The sequence below is a fragment of the Aphis gossypii genome, chromosome 1, assembly GCF_020184175.1.
Source record: "Aphis gossypii isolate Hap1 chromosome 1, ASM2018417v2, whole genome shotgun sequence".
Taxonomy (NCBI): Eukaryota; Metazoa; Arthropoda; class Insecta; order Hemiptera; family Aphididae; genus Aphis; species Aphis gossypii.
Window position 1 is genome coordinate 11,292,509 of NC_065530.1, and position 19,482 is coordinate 11,311,990.

Here is a 19,482-nt window from a genome sequence, read left to right on the forward strand (position 1 = left end):
AAACATGTTATACAATGTACACTTATTATTAATATTATACAATGCATATAGCTTCAACATTTCAGCTTCAGTCAACTATTTAAATGATTTTAAATAGCTCTTATCATTAATTTTAAATGCAGCTTATTTTAATGCTACTTAATAACAGTATTTTGATTAATGATAATTGGTGATTTATAAATCCTAATTATACTAACGGTAAGTCTATAAAGCTTTTTTAACTTAAAAAAATTAAAATATTGTTACTTTGTGCTATTAAGTGCTATATATTTAATATTAACAACAGTTTATACTTATTTAACAAAACAACTTGTTTATAAACTATACGTCTTATTAATTTGAATCATTATTTTAAATTAATACATTTTTTTATATTTACTGGTGTACTTTGAATTTTGTTATTAACATGTCAACACAGCAAAAGGAAACTAATTTCTAATATTTTTTTTTTTTTTTTACTAACAATAATTAAACAACTTATTATATTTTTAATTCTTATATCGAAAGACATTTTATAGTTTATATTTTATTATTAATTTTAATACCTAATGAAAACATAAAATGCGTGATTTTAATTGGTTTTTTTATATCATTAATTCGATCTAAAATATTTTTTAACAAAATTTATTAAAGATTTTCTAAAAAAATTAGTATTATAAAATAGTTTTTTTAGTTTTTATCACATAATTCATAATTTCTTTGGCTATAATTTATTAATGAATTGTTAATTATAAGAATAGGTATTTCGTAAGTTGAACTATAATATATGATATATAAAAAATATAAAAATATAATAAAATGTAATGAATAAAAGTATGGTGCTCAAGGTATCGTGATGAAATGTTCTCTTTTTGTCTTTGTGTTTGTTATTTATTACGCTGTTTTCTAAAATTACGCTTCTTCAGTATTTTCTTCAACTATCTATATCGTCTTCTGCATCTTCTGTATCTTCTGCATTTTTTTTGTTTTTATTATTGGATTGTTTAAAATTGGTATTATATCAAATTGTTTGCATATTTTTTTGACGAATACTTTGGTTTATCCACAGAAAATGAACAAGTACAGAAAATTATGGATGATAGTGATATTAAAATTACTGATATCACAGAGAACACGACAGTTGAATTATCAGAAGACAAACCAATCAAAATTGAAAAGGTTATGAAACGAAGAAAAAGGATAGAAGATATAAGAAAACGTGAAGATGAGGGAGAAGAAGAGATAATCACAAAAGAAACGAAAATAATAAAAATGAACACCGTAAAACGATCGAGCACTGGAGAAGAAATTATTCCTGAAGAAACAACATATGAATTCAATGTAGAAAAGTATCCAGCTATATCCCCAACTCTTTTGAAAACATCAGCAACTTTAAATGAAACAATTGCTCAGCAAGAAACTGTAGAGCTATCAACAGACATTAATAATTTACCGGAAAAAGCTAAGATTAGAATAACGACTAGAAGTGCCGCGGAAAGTATAATAACAAAAGGCGAAGAGAAAGAAGAAACACAAAAAGAAACATTAGAAATAAAAAAACATAAAGCAAATTCATCTCTTGAATTTAATGAAAGTTTTTCTACAGATCAACCTGACGCTCAATCGCCCCTTGAAGAAATTTCAAAAACATTTGAATTCATACCATGTTTGGCGGTAAAAGATATTATACCTAAAGAAAGTATAACAATTAGTGAAATTTACCCAGATCAAAGCCTTGGAAAAGGAACTGATTCCAAACCAAAAAATATGGAAGCTAAGGTTACTGTATTAACACATTTTCAAAAAGTAGTCACAGAATCAATTTCCTCTACAAAGGAAGGTGAAATGAAACAAGAATTTATACCACAGAAAAAAAAAGCTACACAAGATTATGTTGAACACGAAAGTATTAATGTTGTGGAAGTAAATGAAGCTCATACCGAAAGTCAATTACAAGATGATTTTAAACCAACACTAGTGAAATCGTCGGTTGAGTATCCATTGAACGAACAGTTAATTGTCAGTGAATTACATTCAGAAATTCAACCCGAAAATTACTATCCAGAAATAATTGTACCCACTGAAGTCGCTAAACAATTAATAGTACCATCAAATAATGCTATAACGGCATTCCAAGTACAATCTTCAGAAAAAGAAGCAAAATATAACCGTTCAAAACCACCCAATGAGTATAAAGCAGATATTTCGATTATTCCTGAAAAATATATTGAAGTCAGTGAGTCCAACATACAAGAAAAAGAAACGAAATTAGAAAAAGAAAAAATGCCAGAGAAGTCATTCGCGATTTCTGATATAATCACACAATCGAGTATAATTGTAAATTCAGTTAATCAAGAAGAAACTGAAGAAAAATTTAATACTCATTTACCTCAATCACATACTGCAAAATTAATAATAAACAATGCAAATAAAGTATGTAGCTCGTCAGTAATAGAAATTAATGAAGCAGAATCTGATTTAAACATTTCGGTAGTGCCAGAAAAGAAACAAATTGAAAGTTCAATATTTGGCTTAGAAGTAACTGAGATTATACCAAAAGAGATTGAATCGAATTTTACATCACAATCAGCATTAGAAATACTACCAGATACTAGTTTTACTGAAAATAATTCATGCATAGTTACTGAAACTACAGCAGGTGATTATTCAACAGATTTATTAACAAATTTAAATTACAAAACATTTGAAGCCAAGCCTACATTTGAAGAATTAGAAGCCAAACAAATATCTCAGATTAATTTACACGAGAATAACGTTCCATTAGATGAAATTTCTAAGCCTGTTCAGGTTAAATTGGAAACAAGTTTTTCTCCAATTCAAAGTGTAACTGTAGAACAAACTGTTGCGGCAGAACAAGAACAATTATTGTCATTAGAAGTACAACAAGAGTTACACAATTCCGTAAGCGTTCCATCACATTCTCTACAAGCTGTAGTCGTTGAAGAAATTACACCAGAGAACTGTGTTACACAGTTAGAAAACACGTTTAAAGATACTAATCAACATGGATCAAGAATTGCCCAAATTAATTTTGTAGACGACCAATGTGTTATTGTGAAGGAAGTTTCAGCTTATGAGTCTGAAACTAATTTATCGATTGATATTCAACCTGAAAATGTAAAGGCTATACCAGTATTTACTGGCCATGATGTGGCTGAGACAATAGAAGTTATTTCAAATGATGCCGTTGAAAAATTAAATATACAAAAATATAAAAATAATAATGCAAAATTAAAACACGTACCCTACGAAGCAATTATGTCAGAAATCACATCCGTAAATGAATTAGAAGACATTTTAATAGATAAAGAAAAGAAACAGCTAAAAAATGTAAATATTACAATCGATGAAGTTATTGGTGTAAATATTACAGAACAGCCTGTTTATGAAAAAGAAAAAACGTCGCTAGATCAAAATGTTTTTAAAAGTAAAAAGGCTATTACTGAATTTGTTCCGATAGAGATTGCTGATCACTCAGAAATTGTTACTGGAGATTATACTTTGGATTTGATACAACCAGAAGTTTCTGAATTGCATGCACATCGTCAACCTGGAACATTTGAAAGTGTAATTTTGTACGAAACTAATATATCAGAAAAAGAACAAGTAATGGTTGAAGATAAAACTCCATTATTATGCTCTGCAAATAAATCGTTGATAGTAGATGAAGCATTAGAAATCACAGAAATAATTGCTGACAATAGGCCAGAAGATATTTTTACTTCAGTATTGCCAGAAGAAAAAACAGCCAAAACAAACATTATTCCATTTAAACCTATTGAGGGTCAAGACATAACAACTTGTGAAAATGTTGAGATAGTGAAAAATAAAAGTCCGCTTACTGGAGTTGCCCATACATCCCAAGAACCGTATCATGGTTTAGAAACGAGCTTAATAATATTAACAGATTCAGAAAATAAGATGTCTGATTTTGTGATGCCAGATACAAAAACAGCAGAAACTAATTATAGTGAATTGGATATTCCAATTAGTGTAGTTGAAATTTTAACGCAAGATAAAGAAGTAGACTTTAAAGCTCAAGAAGTTCCATCATATACATTGGACAAACAAGAAATTATCTTGGAAGAATGTCGCGTTACATCTGAAACGATGGTATGTAATTCTACTAGTGATTTTGATGAAATCATACCACAATCAGTTTATGCTTTACCGTCTAAAAGCACTCAAATGGCAATTGAGTCACTAGAAACTGCCCATCTTGAAAAAGAAGGAGAGTTGTTGGATAATTGTATATTTTCAGAGAAACGTGCGGATTTAACATATGAAGAAGAAAAGAGTATTCAAATAACTGAACAAGTTAAACTCGATACCAAGCAAGAATTAGTAATTGAAAGTATACCTAAGGATAGAAAAAGTATTATATCAGTTACTGGACAAGATATTGCGGAAACGTTCGAGACTAAAATAGAAAGTCCCGTTGAAGAATTGAAAATAGAATTTCCAAAAGAAAAATCAGCCAAGACTATTCCAGCAAATGAAGTTCATAGCGTTGAAGTATCTGAAATAATTACTCAAGAAACAGAATCTTCATTAGTTGATAATAAAAATTACAACATAAAGAAAGTAAATGTTTTAGTTGAAAATAATTCAGGTACTTATATGGTCACTGAAATATTTCCCAAAGAAAAAGAAATCAAACTTTTAGAAAAATCTCAACCTATTTATCATCATGCTGAACAAGATATTTTAATCCACGAAGGATTGCAGGTTAATGAAACAAATATTTCTATTTGTGAAAAGGAGTTAAGTGATTTAGAGTATTCAACAAAATTAGGTAATCAAGTAATAGAACCTCTAGAAAGTATTGAAATATCCGAAATAAATGTTCAAGAACCCGAGTATAATTTACCTAAATTAGTTCATCCAAAGTTAGAAAATGCAGTTCATAGTTTAAATGAAAATGTAGGACTTATTATAAATTCTACAGTCATAAATGATAAAGAAAATGAACTAAAAATCGATAAATTAAACAAAAAAAATGCAACGGAAGTTTCAAATTTAATTGATTATAAAGTTCCTCAAAAATCTGAGAAAAATACATTGGAGTGTGTTGAACCTTTAAAAGATATTAAAGAAACTGTACATCAAGCTTCATCTGAACACATATTATTGGAAGGTATAAGTACAACTGTAGTCAATTTACAAGATAATGAAATTCCATTTGAGGAAATAACCAAATTAACAGAAAAATCTGCTACTCTAGAATACGAAATGGAACAAACATTAGGTATAACTGAGGTATGTTTAGGAGAATCGGAAACAGATTTAATTCCTCTTTCATTACCAAGAAGCCACATTGCAGTAAGTGATATGTCGGAAGCCCAACAAGTTGCATCCAGTTTTGAAGTTCTTTCTCAAAACTCAACTCACAATTTAAGTGAAAATTCGTTACCATCCGTCATTTCAATAATTCCAAGGCCTATAGAAACTCATGGTGTTGAGGTGACCGAAACCTTGTATCAAGAAATTGAAACACCATTTAAATCTGTTGAAAACATATTAAAAACTTGCGATCTTACAATTCCAGTGGATCAAAATATTGAGATTACAGAAATTGTAACGAATGAATCTGAAAAACCACTAAGTGTATTTGAAAAAAATCAAGGTTCAGAAGCAAATATAGTATTTGATGAAAATCAGTCTGTCTCAATTGAAGAAATAGAAACTTCTGATGATGTTGCTCCTTTAACTAAAAATGTGCTTAGACCATCAAGTGCAACGAAACAGTTGGAACCACTATTAGGACTCTTGATAACTGAAGTAAGGCCAGAAGAGTATGAAATTCCACATGAATCACAAATCCAACCATCTTTAAAGCATGTTTCACAAATATTGCCAGAAAATCAAAGTTTGAATGTGACATCTGCTATTATAGTTGAAAAAGAAAGTATATTAAATGAACCTAAGAAAGAAATTCAACAAAATGCTCAAGTTTCTTCGGTATACAGTCCAATGAAAGTTGTTCAATCAGAAGAAAACTTTATAGAAACAAGTTTAATAGATTTAAAAACTACTAAACCGAATGAAATATTTTTAGAATTATCTCAAATTCCTTATGATTCAATTAGCCAATTAGAAATTAGTCCATTAGAACAAGAAAGTGAATTGAATGTGCCTATAGTTAAGAAGAAAGAAGTTGCAAAGATAAATATAGATACTATAAATATACTCGACACAACAGAAATTATAACAGGTGAAAAAGAATCCATTTATACTTCTTTAACAAAACCTATTAAAAAGCAAGCTTTAATCGATATAACTGAAAGTCAACCAGTAAGCAAATCTTTTGAAGTAAAACCAGAAGATAGTACGAGTGAACTACAAATTCCAAATGTTATAAAATGTAAAATATCACCAGCTCAGGAAGTTGTCCATGGAGTTGTTACTGTTGAAAATTTGGGTCATGAAAGAGAGGAAAGATTTGAAGGGGACTACAAACCTTCACTTTCTAATGCTAACATAAATGTGGAAAAAGAAAAAGAGACAACAACTATAACTGAAGTTATAACTCATGAAATGGAAGGAACAGTTAAGAATTTAGATATACCATCTACTAAAAATGCTCAAATAGAAATAACCTCTGGGCAAGAGATTGCAGAAAAAATAGAAATATTACCAAATACTGCATTAGGATCATTAAAAGATTTTGTAACGAAATCATCAATTGCACTTCCAATACAAGATACATTTGAGAGTATTCAATCCACAATAATTATACCAGAAGACAAAGAAAAACCATTCCATTCTAATTTAGTCTACCAAAACTCTAAAGCTGACATAAATATTGAAGAATCAAAAAGCTTAAATATAACTGAAGTAATTGTAGAAGATAAAGAAGGAAAATATGTTTCTCCAGAATTACCAACAACTAAAAATGCTGGAAAATCAATTTTACCAAACGAAGCAGCAGAAGCTTCGATAGTATTAGCTGATGAACATTTAAGATCATTTGATAAATTTAAAATAAAAGAAGAATCAGCTAATATTGCACTCGAAACACATTCAAATATATATCAAACTGAAACTACTATACAAGAAAGTGAAAAATATATTGAACCTGTAGAAACACTGTCGAATAAAGCTGAACTTACAATGATACCTAATAATAGTTTAACAATAACAGAAGTAATAACTGATGATTATGATGAAAAATTGCATATTAAAAAAGAACAAAAACCACAACATCTTATTACATCATTATCAAAATTGCATGAAGTGCCACAAGTATCAGAAACTATTTCATCAATTGCTACTAGTAATGTATTTATTCCTATAATCGATACTGATCACGCATTGGTTTCACAATCAGAACCATATGACTCAGCGATATCAACGGAAGTAAATGTTCTAGAAAAAGAAAAGATGTTTACACAAACCCCCAAATTTGACAAATATAGAGCAGAGATTAAATTTAATGAAGATAAATCATTAAACGTCTTTGAAACAGTCTTAAACGACAATGAATTGTCATTAGAAATAAATAAACCTTTAGAAAAACAGGCATCATTAACTCAATCAACATTTGATGTTGCTACAATATCTGAACATACATTGGTTGAATGTGAAAAAAATCTGGAATCAACAATAGTACCGAAAGAACAAATGGTGAATATATCATTCGAAAACAATATAAATGTTCAAGTTTCTGAAGCAAATGTTTTAGAAACAGAAAGTGATTTCAAAACGCCAGTGAAAAATACTGTAACAGCGAACATTCCTGAATTAACACCACAGCCGGTTGCAAATGTTATAGAAATTATAACTGGTATGAATGTTCAAGATTTACCACAATCCAGTCAACCTGAATATAACATTGCAAGTACGACCCATTCAACATTTAATAGCATATTACAAACAAAGTTTGATGTGTCAGAATCGGAAGGCATATTAGAAGAACCTAAGAGTCTAGAAGAAAAAGCATTAGTAAAAACTGACACATTAGAAAATATTACAACAACAGAAACTGAAATATCTGAAAAAGAGGGAACACTTGACGTACCGGAAAAAATAGATTTAAGGCATGCCAATATTTCCTTAGAACAAGCAAAACCAAGTATTTTAATTTCGAATGTGGTAAGTGAAGACAAAGAGTCTGAATTCAAAGTAGCACCAACACGTAAAAGTTCAGTTGCAAAAATAACTACGGAAAAATTAAGAGCAATCACTAATAGTGAGCAAAATGTTTCAGAAAAAGAAGGTACTTTAAATATACAAAATCCAAAAGATGAAACTGCGAGTGTGACATATGAAGATGCTCAGTCTGGAATTATTATCTCAAATGTAGTACCAGAATACAAAGAAGAAAAGTTAAAAATTAAAAATACAACATATTCAACTGCAACTTCATGACAGAAAATTTTGAAAGCTTAATACAAAATGAACAAATAGTAAATGAAAAAGAGCAGTTTTTGACATCTGAAATGACACCAGAAACAACAACAGCATCAGTCTTGATTGAAAATTCTAAAATAGGAGCTGTCGTTTCAGAAGTCATGAGTAATGAAAGCGAATGTGAAATGCAAGAAAGAAAAATAAGGAAAACATCAAAAGCATTAATATCTACCGAAGAACTAAAACCAATAATAACAACAGAGGCACAAATATTATTGAACACTGAAGAAATGAAAATACCTAGCACAATTCCCGAAAAAACAGCCAAACTAAAATTAGAAGAACTAAAGCATGTAACAATCCAAGAATTAATTCCAAACGAAACAGAATTGAATTTGAAAAAAATTAATCCAATTCAATACAATATAAATCCAACATTTTTAGAACTATTACCTTTGGAAACAATTCAAACAGAGTCAGAGACAAAACCAATACCATCCGAAGATCAAAAGATAATTAAATACAATGCAAAAAAAGGTGAACCCCAATTAAATAATAGTATAAAAGTCAACGAAGAGATATTATTAGAAACTGCTGATAACATAAAACAAGAATCAATAGACGAACAAAGAGCATCAATCACTGACCTACCATTGAGCACAGGTAAAAATAAAATAAGATTACATAGATAAAAATACGGTAAATACGTAAAACCGGCTATCAATTTGTGAATTTAAAAGGGAAAATGAACCCAGTTTGAAAACTGTTAGAAATATAGTTATAAGTTATAGTTAAATCAATAAAAAAAGGATGAAAAGATGAAGCATGATAAACATAAAAAAGAATGAATAAAAAATACGAAAGTGTAAAAAATAAATCAGATAAACATAAAACAAAAAAAAATAAAAAAATATGCAAAAAAACTAACAGAGGTAATAAAAAACATCTAAACAAACTAAAAATTAACTATTGTAGTTTATAAAAACAAAAAATTTATTTTATAACATATTAATACACACACACATATTTAATATTTATAAGAAAAAACATATTATAAGTACAATACACGACCACATAAACACATATTTTTAAAACAAATTACAGATGACATATTGCCAGCACTACATGGAGAACAAATAAAATCTACGGAGACACAAAACATAATAAAATACACACAACGAAACACAATTGACCATGATGAGACACCATCAGTCGATATTAAAACTAAAACTGTGATCGAGGGTGGTAAGACGAAAGTAACTAAAAAGAAAACAATCAAAACCGTGAAAGACGGTGTTGAGAATGTTGAGGTCATAGAATCTAAACCAGAAATTACCGAGATTGTTGATGAGGAGACTAAACCATTGCCCGAAATCGAAGAGTTGAAACCTGAAGAGGCTACTCTTATCCCTGACGAAGCTACGTCAATCGATATTAAAACTACAACTGTGATCGAGGGTGGTAAGAAGAAGGTAACTAAAAAGAAAACAATTAAAACCGTGAAAGACGGTGTTGAGAATGTTGAGGTCATAGAATCTAAACCAGAAATTACCGAGATTGTTGATGAGGAGACTAAACCATTGCCCGAAATAGAAGAGTTGAAACCTGAAGAGGCTACTCTTATCCCTGACGAAGCTACGTCAATCGATATTAAAACTACAACTGTGATCGAGGGTGGTAAGAAGAAGGTTACTAAAAAGAAAACAATCAAAACCGTGAAAGACGGTGTTGAGAATGTTGAGGTCATAGAATCTAAACCAGAAATTACCGAGATTGTTGATGAGGAGACTAAACCATTGCCCGAAATCGAAGAGTTAAACCTGAAGAGGCTACTCTTATCCCTGACGAAGCTACGTCAATCGATATTAAAACTACAACTGTGATCGAGGGTGGTAAGAAGAAGGTAACTAAAAAGAAAACAATCAAAACCGTGAAAGACGGTGTTGAGAATGTTGAGGTCATAGAATCTAAACCAGAAATTACCGAGAATTGTTGATGAGGAGACTAAACCATTGCCCGAAATAGAAGAGTTGAAACCTGAAGAGGCTACTCTTATCCCTGACGAAGCTACGTAGTCAATCGATATTAAAACTACAACTGTGATCGAGGGTGGTAAGAAGAAGGTAACTAAAAAGAAAACAATCAAAACCGTGAAAGACGGTGTTGAGAATGTTGAGGTCATAGAATCTAAACCAGAAATTACCGAGATTGTTGATGAGGAGACTAAACCATTGCCCGAAATAGAAGAGTTGAAACCTGAAGAGGCTACTCTTATCCCTGACGAAGCTACGTCAATCGATATTAAAACTACAACTGTGATCGAGGGTGGTAAGAAAAAGGTAACTAAAAAGAAAACAATTAAAACCGTGAAAGACGGTGTTGAGAATGTTGAGGTCATAGAATCTAAACCAGAAATTACCGAGATTGTTGATGAGGAGACTAAACCATTGCCCGAAATCGAAGAGTTGAAACCTGAAGAGGCTACTCTTATCCCTGACGAAGCGAAGTCAATCGATATTAAAACTACAACTGTGATCGAGGGTGGTAAGAAGAAGGTAACTAAAAAGAAAACAATCAAAACCGTGAAAGACGGTGTTGAGAATGTTGAGGTCAAAGAATCTAAACCAGAAATTACCGAGATTGTTGATGAGGATACTAAACCATTGCCCGAAATCGAAGAGTTGAAACCTGAAGAGGCTACTCTTATCCCTGACGAAGCTACGTCAATCGATATTAAAACTACAACTGTGATCGAGGGTGGTAAGAAGAAGGTAACTAATAAGAAAACAATCAAAACCGTGAAAGACGGTGTTGAGAATGTTGAGGTCATAGAATCTAAACCAGAAATTACCGAGATTGTTGATGAGGAGACTAAACCATTGCCCGAAATAGAAGAGTTGAAACCTGAAGAGGCTACTCTTATCCCTGACGAAGCGAAGTCAATCGATATTAAAACTACAACTGTGATCGAGGGTGGTAAGAAGAAGGTAACTAAAAAGAAAACAATTAAAACCGTGAAAGACGGTGTTGAGAATGTTGAGGTCATAGAATCTAAACCAGAAATTACCGAGATTGTTGATGAGGATACTAAACCATTGCCCGAAATAGAAGAGTTGAAACCTGAAGAGGCTACTCTTATCCCTGACGAAGCGAAGTCAATCGATATTAAAACTACAACTGTGATCGAGGGTGGTAAGAAGAAGGTAACTAAAAAGAAAACAATCAAAACCGTGAAAGACGGTGTTGAGAATGTTGAGGTCAAAGAATCTAAACCAGAAATTACCGAGATTGTTGATGAGGAGACTAAACCATTGCCCGAAATCGAAGAGTTGAAACCTGAAGAGGCTACTCTTATCCCTGACGAAGCTACGTCAATCGATATTAAAACTACAACTGTGATCGAGGGTGGTAAGAAGAAGGTAACTAAAAAGAAAACAATCAAAACCGTGAAAGACGGTGTTGAGAATGTTGAGGTCATAGAATCTAAACCAAATATTACCGAGATTGTTGATGAGGAGACTAAACCATTGCCCGAAATCGAAGAGTTGAAACCTGAAGAGGCTACTCTTATCCCTGACGAAGCGAAGTCAATCGATATTAAAACTACAACTGTGATCGAGGGTGGTAAGAAGAAGGTAACTAAAAAGAAAACAATCAAAACCGTGAAAGACGGTGTTGAGAATGTTGAGGTCATAGAATCTAAACCAGAAATTACCGAGATTGTTGATGAGGAGACTAAACCATTGCCCGAAATCGAAGAGTTGAAACCTGAAGAGGCTACTCTTATCCCTGACGAAGCTACGTCAATCGATATTAAAACTACAACTGTGATCGAGGGTGGTAAGAAGAAAGTAACTAAAAAGAAAACAATTAAAACCGTGAAAGACGGTGTTGAGAATGTTGAGGTCATAGAATCTAAACCAGAAATTACCGAGATTGTTGATGAGGAGACTAAACCATTGCCCGAAATCGAAGAGTTGAAACCTGAAGAGGCTACTCTTATCCCTGACGAAGCTACGTCAATCGATATTAAAACTACAACTGTGATCGAGGGTGGTAAGAAGAAGGTAACTAAAAAGAAAACAATCAAAACCGTGAAAGACGGTGTTGAGAATGTTGAGGTCATAGAATCTAAACCAGAAATTACCGAGATTGTTGATGAGGAGACTAAACCATTGCCCGAAATAGAAGAGTTGAAACCTGAAGAGGCTACTCTTATCCCTGACGAAGCTACGTCAATCGATATTAAAACTACAACTGTGATCGAGGGTGGTAAGAAGAAGTTAACTAAAAAGAAAACAATCAAAACCGTGAAAGACGGTGTTGAGAATGTTGAGGTCATAGAATCTAAACCAGAAATTACCGAGATTGTTGATGAGGAGACTAAACCATTGCCCGAAATCGAAGAGTTGAAACCTGAAGGGGCTACTCTTATCCCTGACGAAGCTACGTCAATCGATATTAAAACTACAACTGTGATCGAGGGTGGTAAGAAGAAGGTAACTAAAAAGAAAACAATCAAAACCGTGAAAGACGGTGTTGAGAATGTTGAGGTCATAGAATCTAAACCAGAAATTATCGAGATTGTTGATGAGGAGTCTAAACCATTGCCCGAAATCGAAGAGTTGAAACCTGAAGAGGCTACTCTTATCCCTGACGAAGCTACGTCAATCGATATTAAAACTACAACTGTGATCGAGGGTGGTAAGAAGAAGGTAACTAAAAAGAAAACAATCAAAACTGTGAAAGACGGTGTTGAGAATGCTGAGGTCATAGAATCTAAACCAGAAATTACCGAGATTGTTGATGAGGATACTAAACCATTGCCCGAAATCGAAGAGTTGAAACCTGAAGAGGCTACTCTTATTCCTGACGAAGCGACGTCCATCGATATTAAAACTACAACTGTGATCGAGGGTGGTAAGAAGAAGGTAACTAAAAAGAAAACAATAAAAACCGTGAAAGACGGTGTTGAGAATGTTGAGGTCATAGAATCTAAACCAGAAATAACCGAGATTGTTGATGAGGAGACTAAACCATTGCCCGAAATAGAAGAGTTGAAACCTGAAGAGGCTACTCTTATCCCTGACGAAGCTACGTCAATCGATATTAAAACTACAACTGTGATCGAGGGTGGTAAGAAAAAGGTAACTAAAAAGAAAACAATTAAAACCGTGAAAGACGGTGTTGAGAATGTTGAGGTCATAGAATCTAAACCAGAAATTACCGAGATTGTTGATGAGGAGACTAAACCATTGCCCGAAATAGAAGAGTTGAAACCTGAAGAGGCTACTCTTATCCCTGACGAAGCTACGTCAATCGATATTAAAACTACAACTGTGATCGAGGGTGGTAAGAAAAAGGTAACTAAAAAGAAAACAATTAAAACCGTGAAAGACGGTGTTGAGAATGTTGAGGTCATAGAATCTAAACCAGAAATTACCGAGATTGTTGATGAGGAGACTAAACCATTGCCCGAAATCGAAGAGTTGAAACCTGAAGAGGCTACTCTTATCCCTGACGAAGCTACGTCAATCGATATTAAAACTACAACTGTGATCGAGGGTGGTAAGAAAAAGGTAACTAAAAAGAAAACAATTAAAACCGTGAAAGACGGTGTTGAGAATGTTGAGGTCATAGAATCTAAACCAGAAATTACCGAGATTGTTGATGAGAGAGACTAAACCATTGCCCGAAATCGAAGAGTTGAAACCTGAAGAGGCTACTCTTATCCCTGACGAAGCTACGTCAATCGATATTAAAACTACAACTGTGATCGAGGGTGGTAAGAAGAAGGTAACTAAAAAGAAAACAATTAAAACCGTGAAAGACGGTGTTGAGAATGTTGAGGTCATAGAATCTAAACCAGAAATAACCGAGATTGTTGATGAGGAGACTAAACCATTGCCCGAAATAGAAGAGTTGAAACCTGAAGAGGCTACTCTTATCCCTGACGAAGCTACGTCAATCGATATTAAAACTACAACTGTGATCGAGGGTGGTAAGAAGAAGGTAACTAAAAAGAAAACAATCAAAACCGTGAAAGACGGTGTTGAGAATGTTGAGGTCATAGAATCTAAACCAGAAATTACCGAGATTGTTGATGAGGAGACTAAACCATTGCCCGAAATAGAAGAGTTGAAACCTGAAGAGGCTACTCTTATCCCTGACGAAGCTACGTCAATCGATTTTAAAACTACAACTGTGATCGAGGGTGGTAAGAAAAAGGTAACTAAAAAGAAAACAATCAAAACCGTGAAAGACGGTGTTGAGAATGTTGAGGTCATAGAATCTAAACCAGAAATTACCGAGATTGTTGATGAGGAGACTAAACCATTGCCCGAAATCGAAGAGTTGAAACCTGAAGAGGCTACTCTTATCCCTGACGAAGCTACGTCAATCGATATTAAAACTACAACTGTGATCGAGGGTGGTAAGAAAAGGTAACTAAAAAGAAAACAATTAAAACCGTGAAAGACGGTGTTGAGAATGTTGAGGTCATAGAATCTAAACCAGAAATTACCGAGATTGTTGATGAGGAGACTAAACCATTGCCCGAAATCGAAGAGTTGAAACCTGAAGAGGCTACTCTTATCCCTGACGAAGCTACGTCAATCGATATTAAAACTACAACTGTGATCGAGGGTGGTAAGAGGAAGGTAACTAAAAAGAAAACAATCAAAACCGTGAAAGACGGTGTTGAGAATGTTGAGGTCATAGAATCTAAACCAGAAATTACCGAGATTGTTGATGAGGAGACTAAACCATTGCCCGAAATCGAAGAGTTGAAACCTGAAGAGGCTACTCTTATCCCTGACGAAGCTACGTCAATCGATATTAAAACTACAACTGTGATCGAGGGTGGTAAGAAGAAGGTAACTAAAAAGAAAACAATCAAAACCGTGAAAGACGGTGTTGAGAATGTTGAGGTCATAGAATCTAAACCAGAAATTACCGAGATTGTTGATGAGGAGACTAAACCATTGCCCGAAATCGAAGAGTTGAAACCTGAAGAGGCTACTCTTATCCCTGACGAAGCGAAGTCAATCGATATTAAAACTACAACTGTGATCGAGGGTGGTAAGAAGAAGGTAACTAAAAGAAAACAATCAAAACCGTGAAAGACGGTGTTGAGAATGTTGAGGTCATAGAATCTAAACCAGAAATTACCGAGATTGTTGATGAGGAGACTAAACCATTGCCCGAAATCGAAGAGTTGAAACCTGAAGAGGCTACTCTTATCCCTGACGAAGCGACGTCAATCGATATTAAAACTACAACTGTGATCGAGGGTGGTAAGAAAAGGTAACTAAAAAGAAAACAATCAAAACCGTGAAAGACGGTGTTGAGAATGTTGAGGTCATAGAATCTAAACCAGAAATTACCGAGATTGTTGATGAGGAGACTAAACCATTGCCCGAAATCGAAGAGTTGAAACCTGAAGAGGCTACTCTTATCCCTGACGAAGCGACGTCCATCGATATTAAAACTACAACTGTGATCGAGGGTGGTAAGAAAAGGTAACTAAAAAGAAAACAATCAAAACCGTGAAAGACGGTGTTGAGAATGTTGAGGTCATAGGATCTAAACCAGAAATTACCGAGATTGTTGATGAGGAGACTAAACCATTGCCCGAAATCGAAGAGTTGAAACCTGAAGAGGCTACTCTTATCCCTGACGAAGCGACGTCCATCGATATTAAAACTACAACTGTGATCGAGGGTGGTAAGAAGAAGGTAACTAAAAAGAAAACAATCAAAACCGTGAAAGACGGTGTTGAGAATGTTGAGGTCATAGAATCTAAACCAGAAATTACCGAGATTGTTGATGAGGAGACTAAACCATTGCCCGAAATCGAAGAGTTTAAACCTGAAGAGGCTACTCTTATACCTGACGAAGCGAAGTCAATCGATATTAAAACTACAACTGTGATCGAGGGTGGTAAGAAGAAGGTAACTAAAAAGAAAACAATCAAAACCGTGAAAGACGGTGTTGAGAATGTTGAGGTCATAGAATCTAAACCAGAAATTACCGAGATTGTTGATGAGGAGACTAAACCATTGCCCGAAATCGAAGAGTTTAAACCTGAAGAGGCTACTCTTATCCCTGACGAAGCGACGTCAATCGATATTAAAACTACAACTGTGATCGAGGGTGGTAAGAAGAAGGTAACTAAAAAGAAAACAATCAAAACCGTGAAAGACGGTGTTGAGAATGTTGAGGTCATAGAATCTAAACCAGAAATTACCGAGATTGTTGATGAGGAGACTAAACCATTGCCCGAAATCGAAGAGTTGAAACCTGAAGAGGCTACTCTTATCCCTGACGAAGCGACGTCCATCGATATTAAAACTACAACTGTGATCGAGGGTGGTAAGAAGAAGGTAACTAAAAAGAAAACAATCAAAACCGTGAAAGACGGTGTTGAGAATGTTGAGGTCATAGAATCTAAACCAGAAATTACCGAGATTGTTGATGAGGAGACTAAACCATTGCCCGAAATCGAAGAGTTGAAACCTGAAGAGGCTACTCTTATCCCTGACGAAGCGAAGTCAATCGATATTAAAACTACAACTGTGATCGAGGGTGGTAAGAAGAAGGTAACTAAAAAGAAAACAATCAAAACGTGAAAGACGGTGTTGAGAATGTTGAGGTCATAGAATCTAAACCAGAAATTACCGAGATTGTTGATGAGGAGACTAAACCATTGCCCGAAATCGAAGAGTTGAAACCTGAAGAGGCTACTCTTATCCCTGACGAAGCGACGTCCATCGATATTAAAACTACAACTGTGATCGAGGGTGGTAAGAAGAAGGTAACTAAAAAGAAAACAATCAAAACCGTGAAAGACGGTGTTGAGAATGTTGAGGTCATAGAATCTAAACCAGAAATTACCGAGATTGTTGATGAGGAGACTAAACCATTGCCCGAAATTGAAGAGTTGAAACCTGAAGAAGCTACTCTTATACCTGACGAAGCGAAGTCAATCGATATTAAAACTACAACTGTGATCGAGGGTGGTAAGAAGAAGGTAACTAAAAAGAAAACAATCAAAACCGTGAAAGACGGTGTTGAGAATGTTGAGGTCATAGAATCTAAACCAGAAATTACCGAGATTGTTGATGAGGAGACAAAACCATTGCCCGAAATCGAAGAGTTGAAACCTGAAGATTCTACTCTTATCCCTGACGAAGCGAAGTCAATCGATATTAAAACTACAACTGTGATCGAGGGTGGTAAGAAGAAGGTAACTAATAAGAAAACAATCAAAACCGTGAAAGACGGTGTTGAGAATGTTGAAGTCATAGAATCTAAACCAGAAATTACCGAGATTGTTGATGAGGAGACTAAACCATTGCCCGAAATCGAAGAGTTTAAACCTGAAGAGGCTACTCTTATCCCTGACGAAGCTACGTCAATCGATATTAAAACTACAACTGTGATCGAGGGTGGTAAGAAGAAGGTAACTAAAAAGAAAACAATCAAAACCGTGAAAGACGGTGTTGAGAATGTTGAGGTCATAGAATCTAAACCAGAAATTACCGAGATTGTTGATGAGGAGACTAAACCATTGCCCGAAATCGAAGAGTTGAAACCTGAAGAGGCTACTCTTATCCCTGACGAAGCGAAGTCAATCGATATTAAAACTACAACTGTGATCGAGGGTGGTAAGAAGAAGGTAACTAAAAAGAAAACAATCAAAACCGTGAAAGACGGTGTTGAGAATGTTGAGGTCATAGAATCTAAACCAGAAATTACCGAGATTGTTGATGAGGAGACTAACCATTGCCCGAAATCGAAGAGTTGAAACCTGAAGAGGCTACTCTTATCCCTGACGAAGCGACGTCCATCGATATTAAAACTACAACTGTGATCGAGGGTGGTAAGAAGAAGGTAACTAAAAAGAAAAAACAAAAACCGTGAAAGACGGTGTTGAGAATGTTGAGGTCATAGAATCTAAACCAGAAATTACCGAGATTGTTGATGAGGAGACTAAACCATTGCCCGAAATCGAAGAGTTGAAACCTGAAGAGGCTACTCTTATCCCTGACGAAGCGAAGTCAATCGATATTAAAACTACAACTGTGATCGAGGGTGGTAAGAAGAAGGTAACTAATAAGAAAACAATCAAAACCGTGAAAGACGGTGTTGAGAATGTTGAGGTCATAGAATCTAAACCAGAAATTACCGAGATTGTTGATGAGGAGACTAAACCATTGCCCGAAATTGAAGAGTTGAAACCTGAAGAAGCTACTCTTATACCTGACGAAGCGAAGTCAATCGATATTAAAACTACAACTGTGATCGAGGGTGGTAAGAAGAAGGTAACTAAAAAGAAAACAATCAAAACCGTGAAAGACGGTGTTGAGAATGTTGAGGTCATAGAATCTAAACCAGAAATTACCGAGATTGTTGATGAGGAGACTAAACCATTGCCCGAAATCGAAGAGTTTAAACCTGAAGAGGCTACTCTTATCCCTGACGAAGCTACGTCAATCGATATTAAAGCTACAACTGTGATCGAGGGTGGTAAGAAGAAGGTAACTAAAAAGAAAACAATCAGAACCGTTAAAGACGGTGTTGAGAATGTTGAGGTCATAGAATCTAAACCAGAAATTACCGAGATTGTTGATGAGGAGACTAAACCATTGCCCGAAATCGAAGAGTTGAAACCTGAAGAGGCTACTCTTATCCCTGACGAAGCTACGTCAATCGATATTAAAACTACAACTGTGATCGAGGGTGGTAAGAAGAAGGTAACTAAAAAGAAAACAATTAAAACCGTGAAAGACGGTGTTGAGAATGTTGAGGTCATAGAATCTAAACCAGAAATTACCGAGATTTTCGATGATACCAATTCATTATTACATCCCAATTTGTATGATTTTGAGAAAACTACACATATTCCTGATATTCTTCATCCTCAAAAAACCATTACACCTTCACAACATGACACTTCACACACAAACGATTTTTCATTACTAGATGATATACATTCTACATCTCCGGTTAATATTACAGACAAAGACATGTCAGGTATTGTATGTTTTATAATCAACACAAAATTTTATTTATATTATTCAATCTGTGAATGTTATATTTTTAATGTTAATCTTATATTATAACAAA

At 34.1% G+C, this 19,482-nt stretch overlaps 1 protein-coding gene and 1 long non-coding RNA gene across 2 annotated transcripts in view; one reads left to right on the forward strand and one right to left on the reverse strand.

Annotated features, from left to right (window-relative positions):
* The window catches only part of LOC114128166 (titin), a 106,804-nt gene that overhangs the window by 66,607 nt on the left and 20,715 nt on the right, over positions 1 to 19,482 (forward strand). Inside the window, 15 exon segments of the mRNA XM_050206219.1 lie at positions 1,049 to 8,359; positions 8,362 to 9,015; positions 9,457 to 10,040; positions 10,476 to 10,824; positions 11,041 to 11,123; positions 11,340 to 11,609; positions 12,258 to 12,905; positions 13,122 to 13,283; positions 13,500 to 13,931; positions 14,365 to 14,497; positions 14,929 to 15,443; positions 15,658 to 15,790; positions 17,733 to 18,085; positions 18,300 to 18,461; positions 19,110 to 19,389. Coding sequence (XP_050062176.1) covers positions 1,049 to 8,359; positions 8,362 to 9,015; positions 9,457 to 10,040; positions 10,476 to 10,824; positions 11,041 to 11,123; positions 11,340 to 11,609; positions 12,258 to 12,905; positions 13,122 to 13,283; positions 13,500 to 13,931; positions 14,365 to 14,497; positions 14,929 to 15,443; positions 15,658 to 15,790; positions 17,733 to 18,085; positions 18,300 to 18,461; positions 19,110 to 19,389 — 12,069 coding nt within the window.
* On the reverse strand, positions 10,678 to 18,898 carry LOC126551891 (uncharacterized). Its single transcript, XR_007605774.1, has 10 exons — positions 18,811 to 18,898; positions 17,733 to 17,948; positions 16,654 to 16,869; positions 16,006 to 16,221; positions 15,145 to 15,360; positions 14,282 to 14,497; positions 13,633 to 13,848; positions 12,121 to 12,336; positions 11,041 to 11,256; positions 10,678 to 10,824 (listed from the first exon to the last, which is right to left on the reverse strand). It is a non-coding gene; the product is annotated as an uncharacterized LOC126551891 (long non-coding RNA).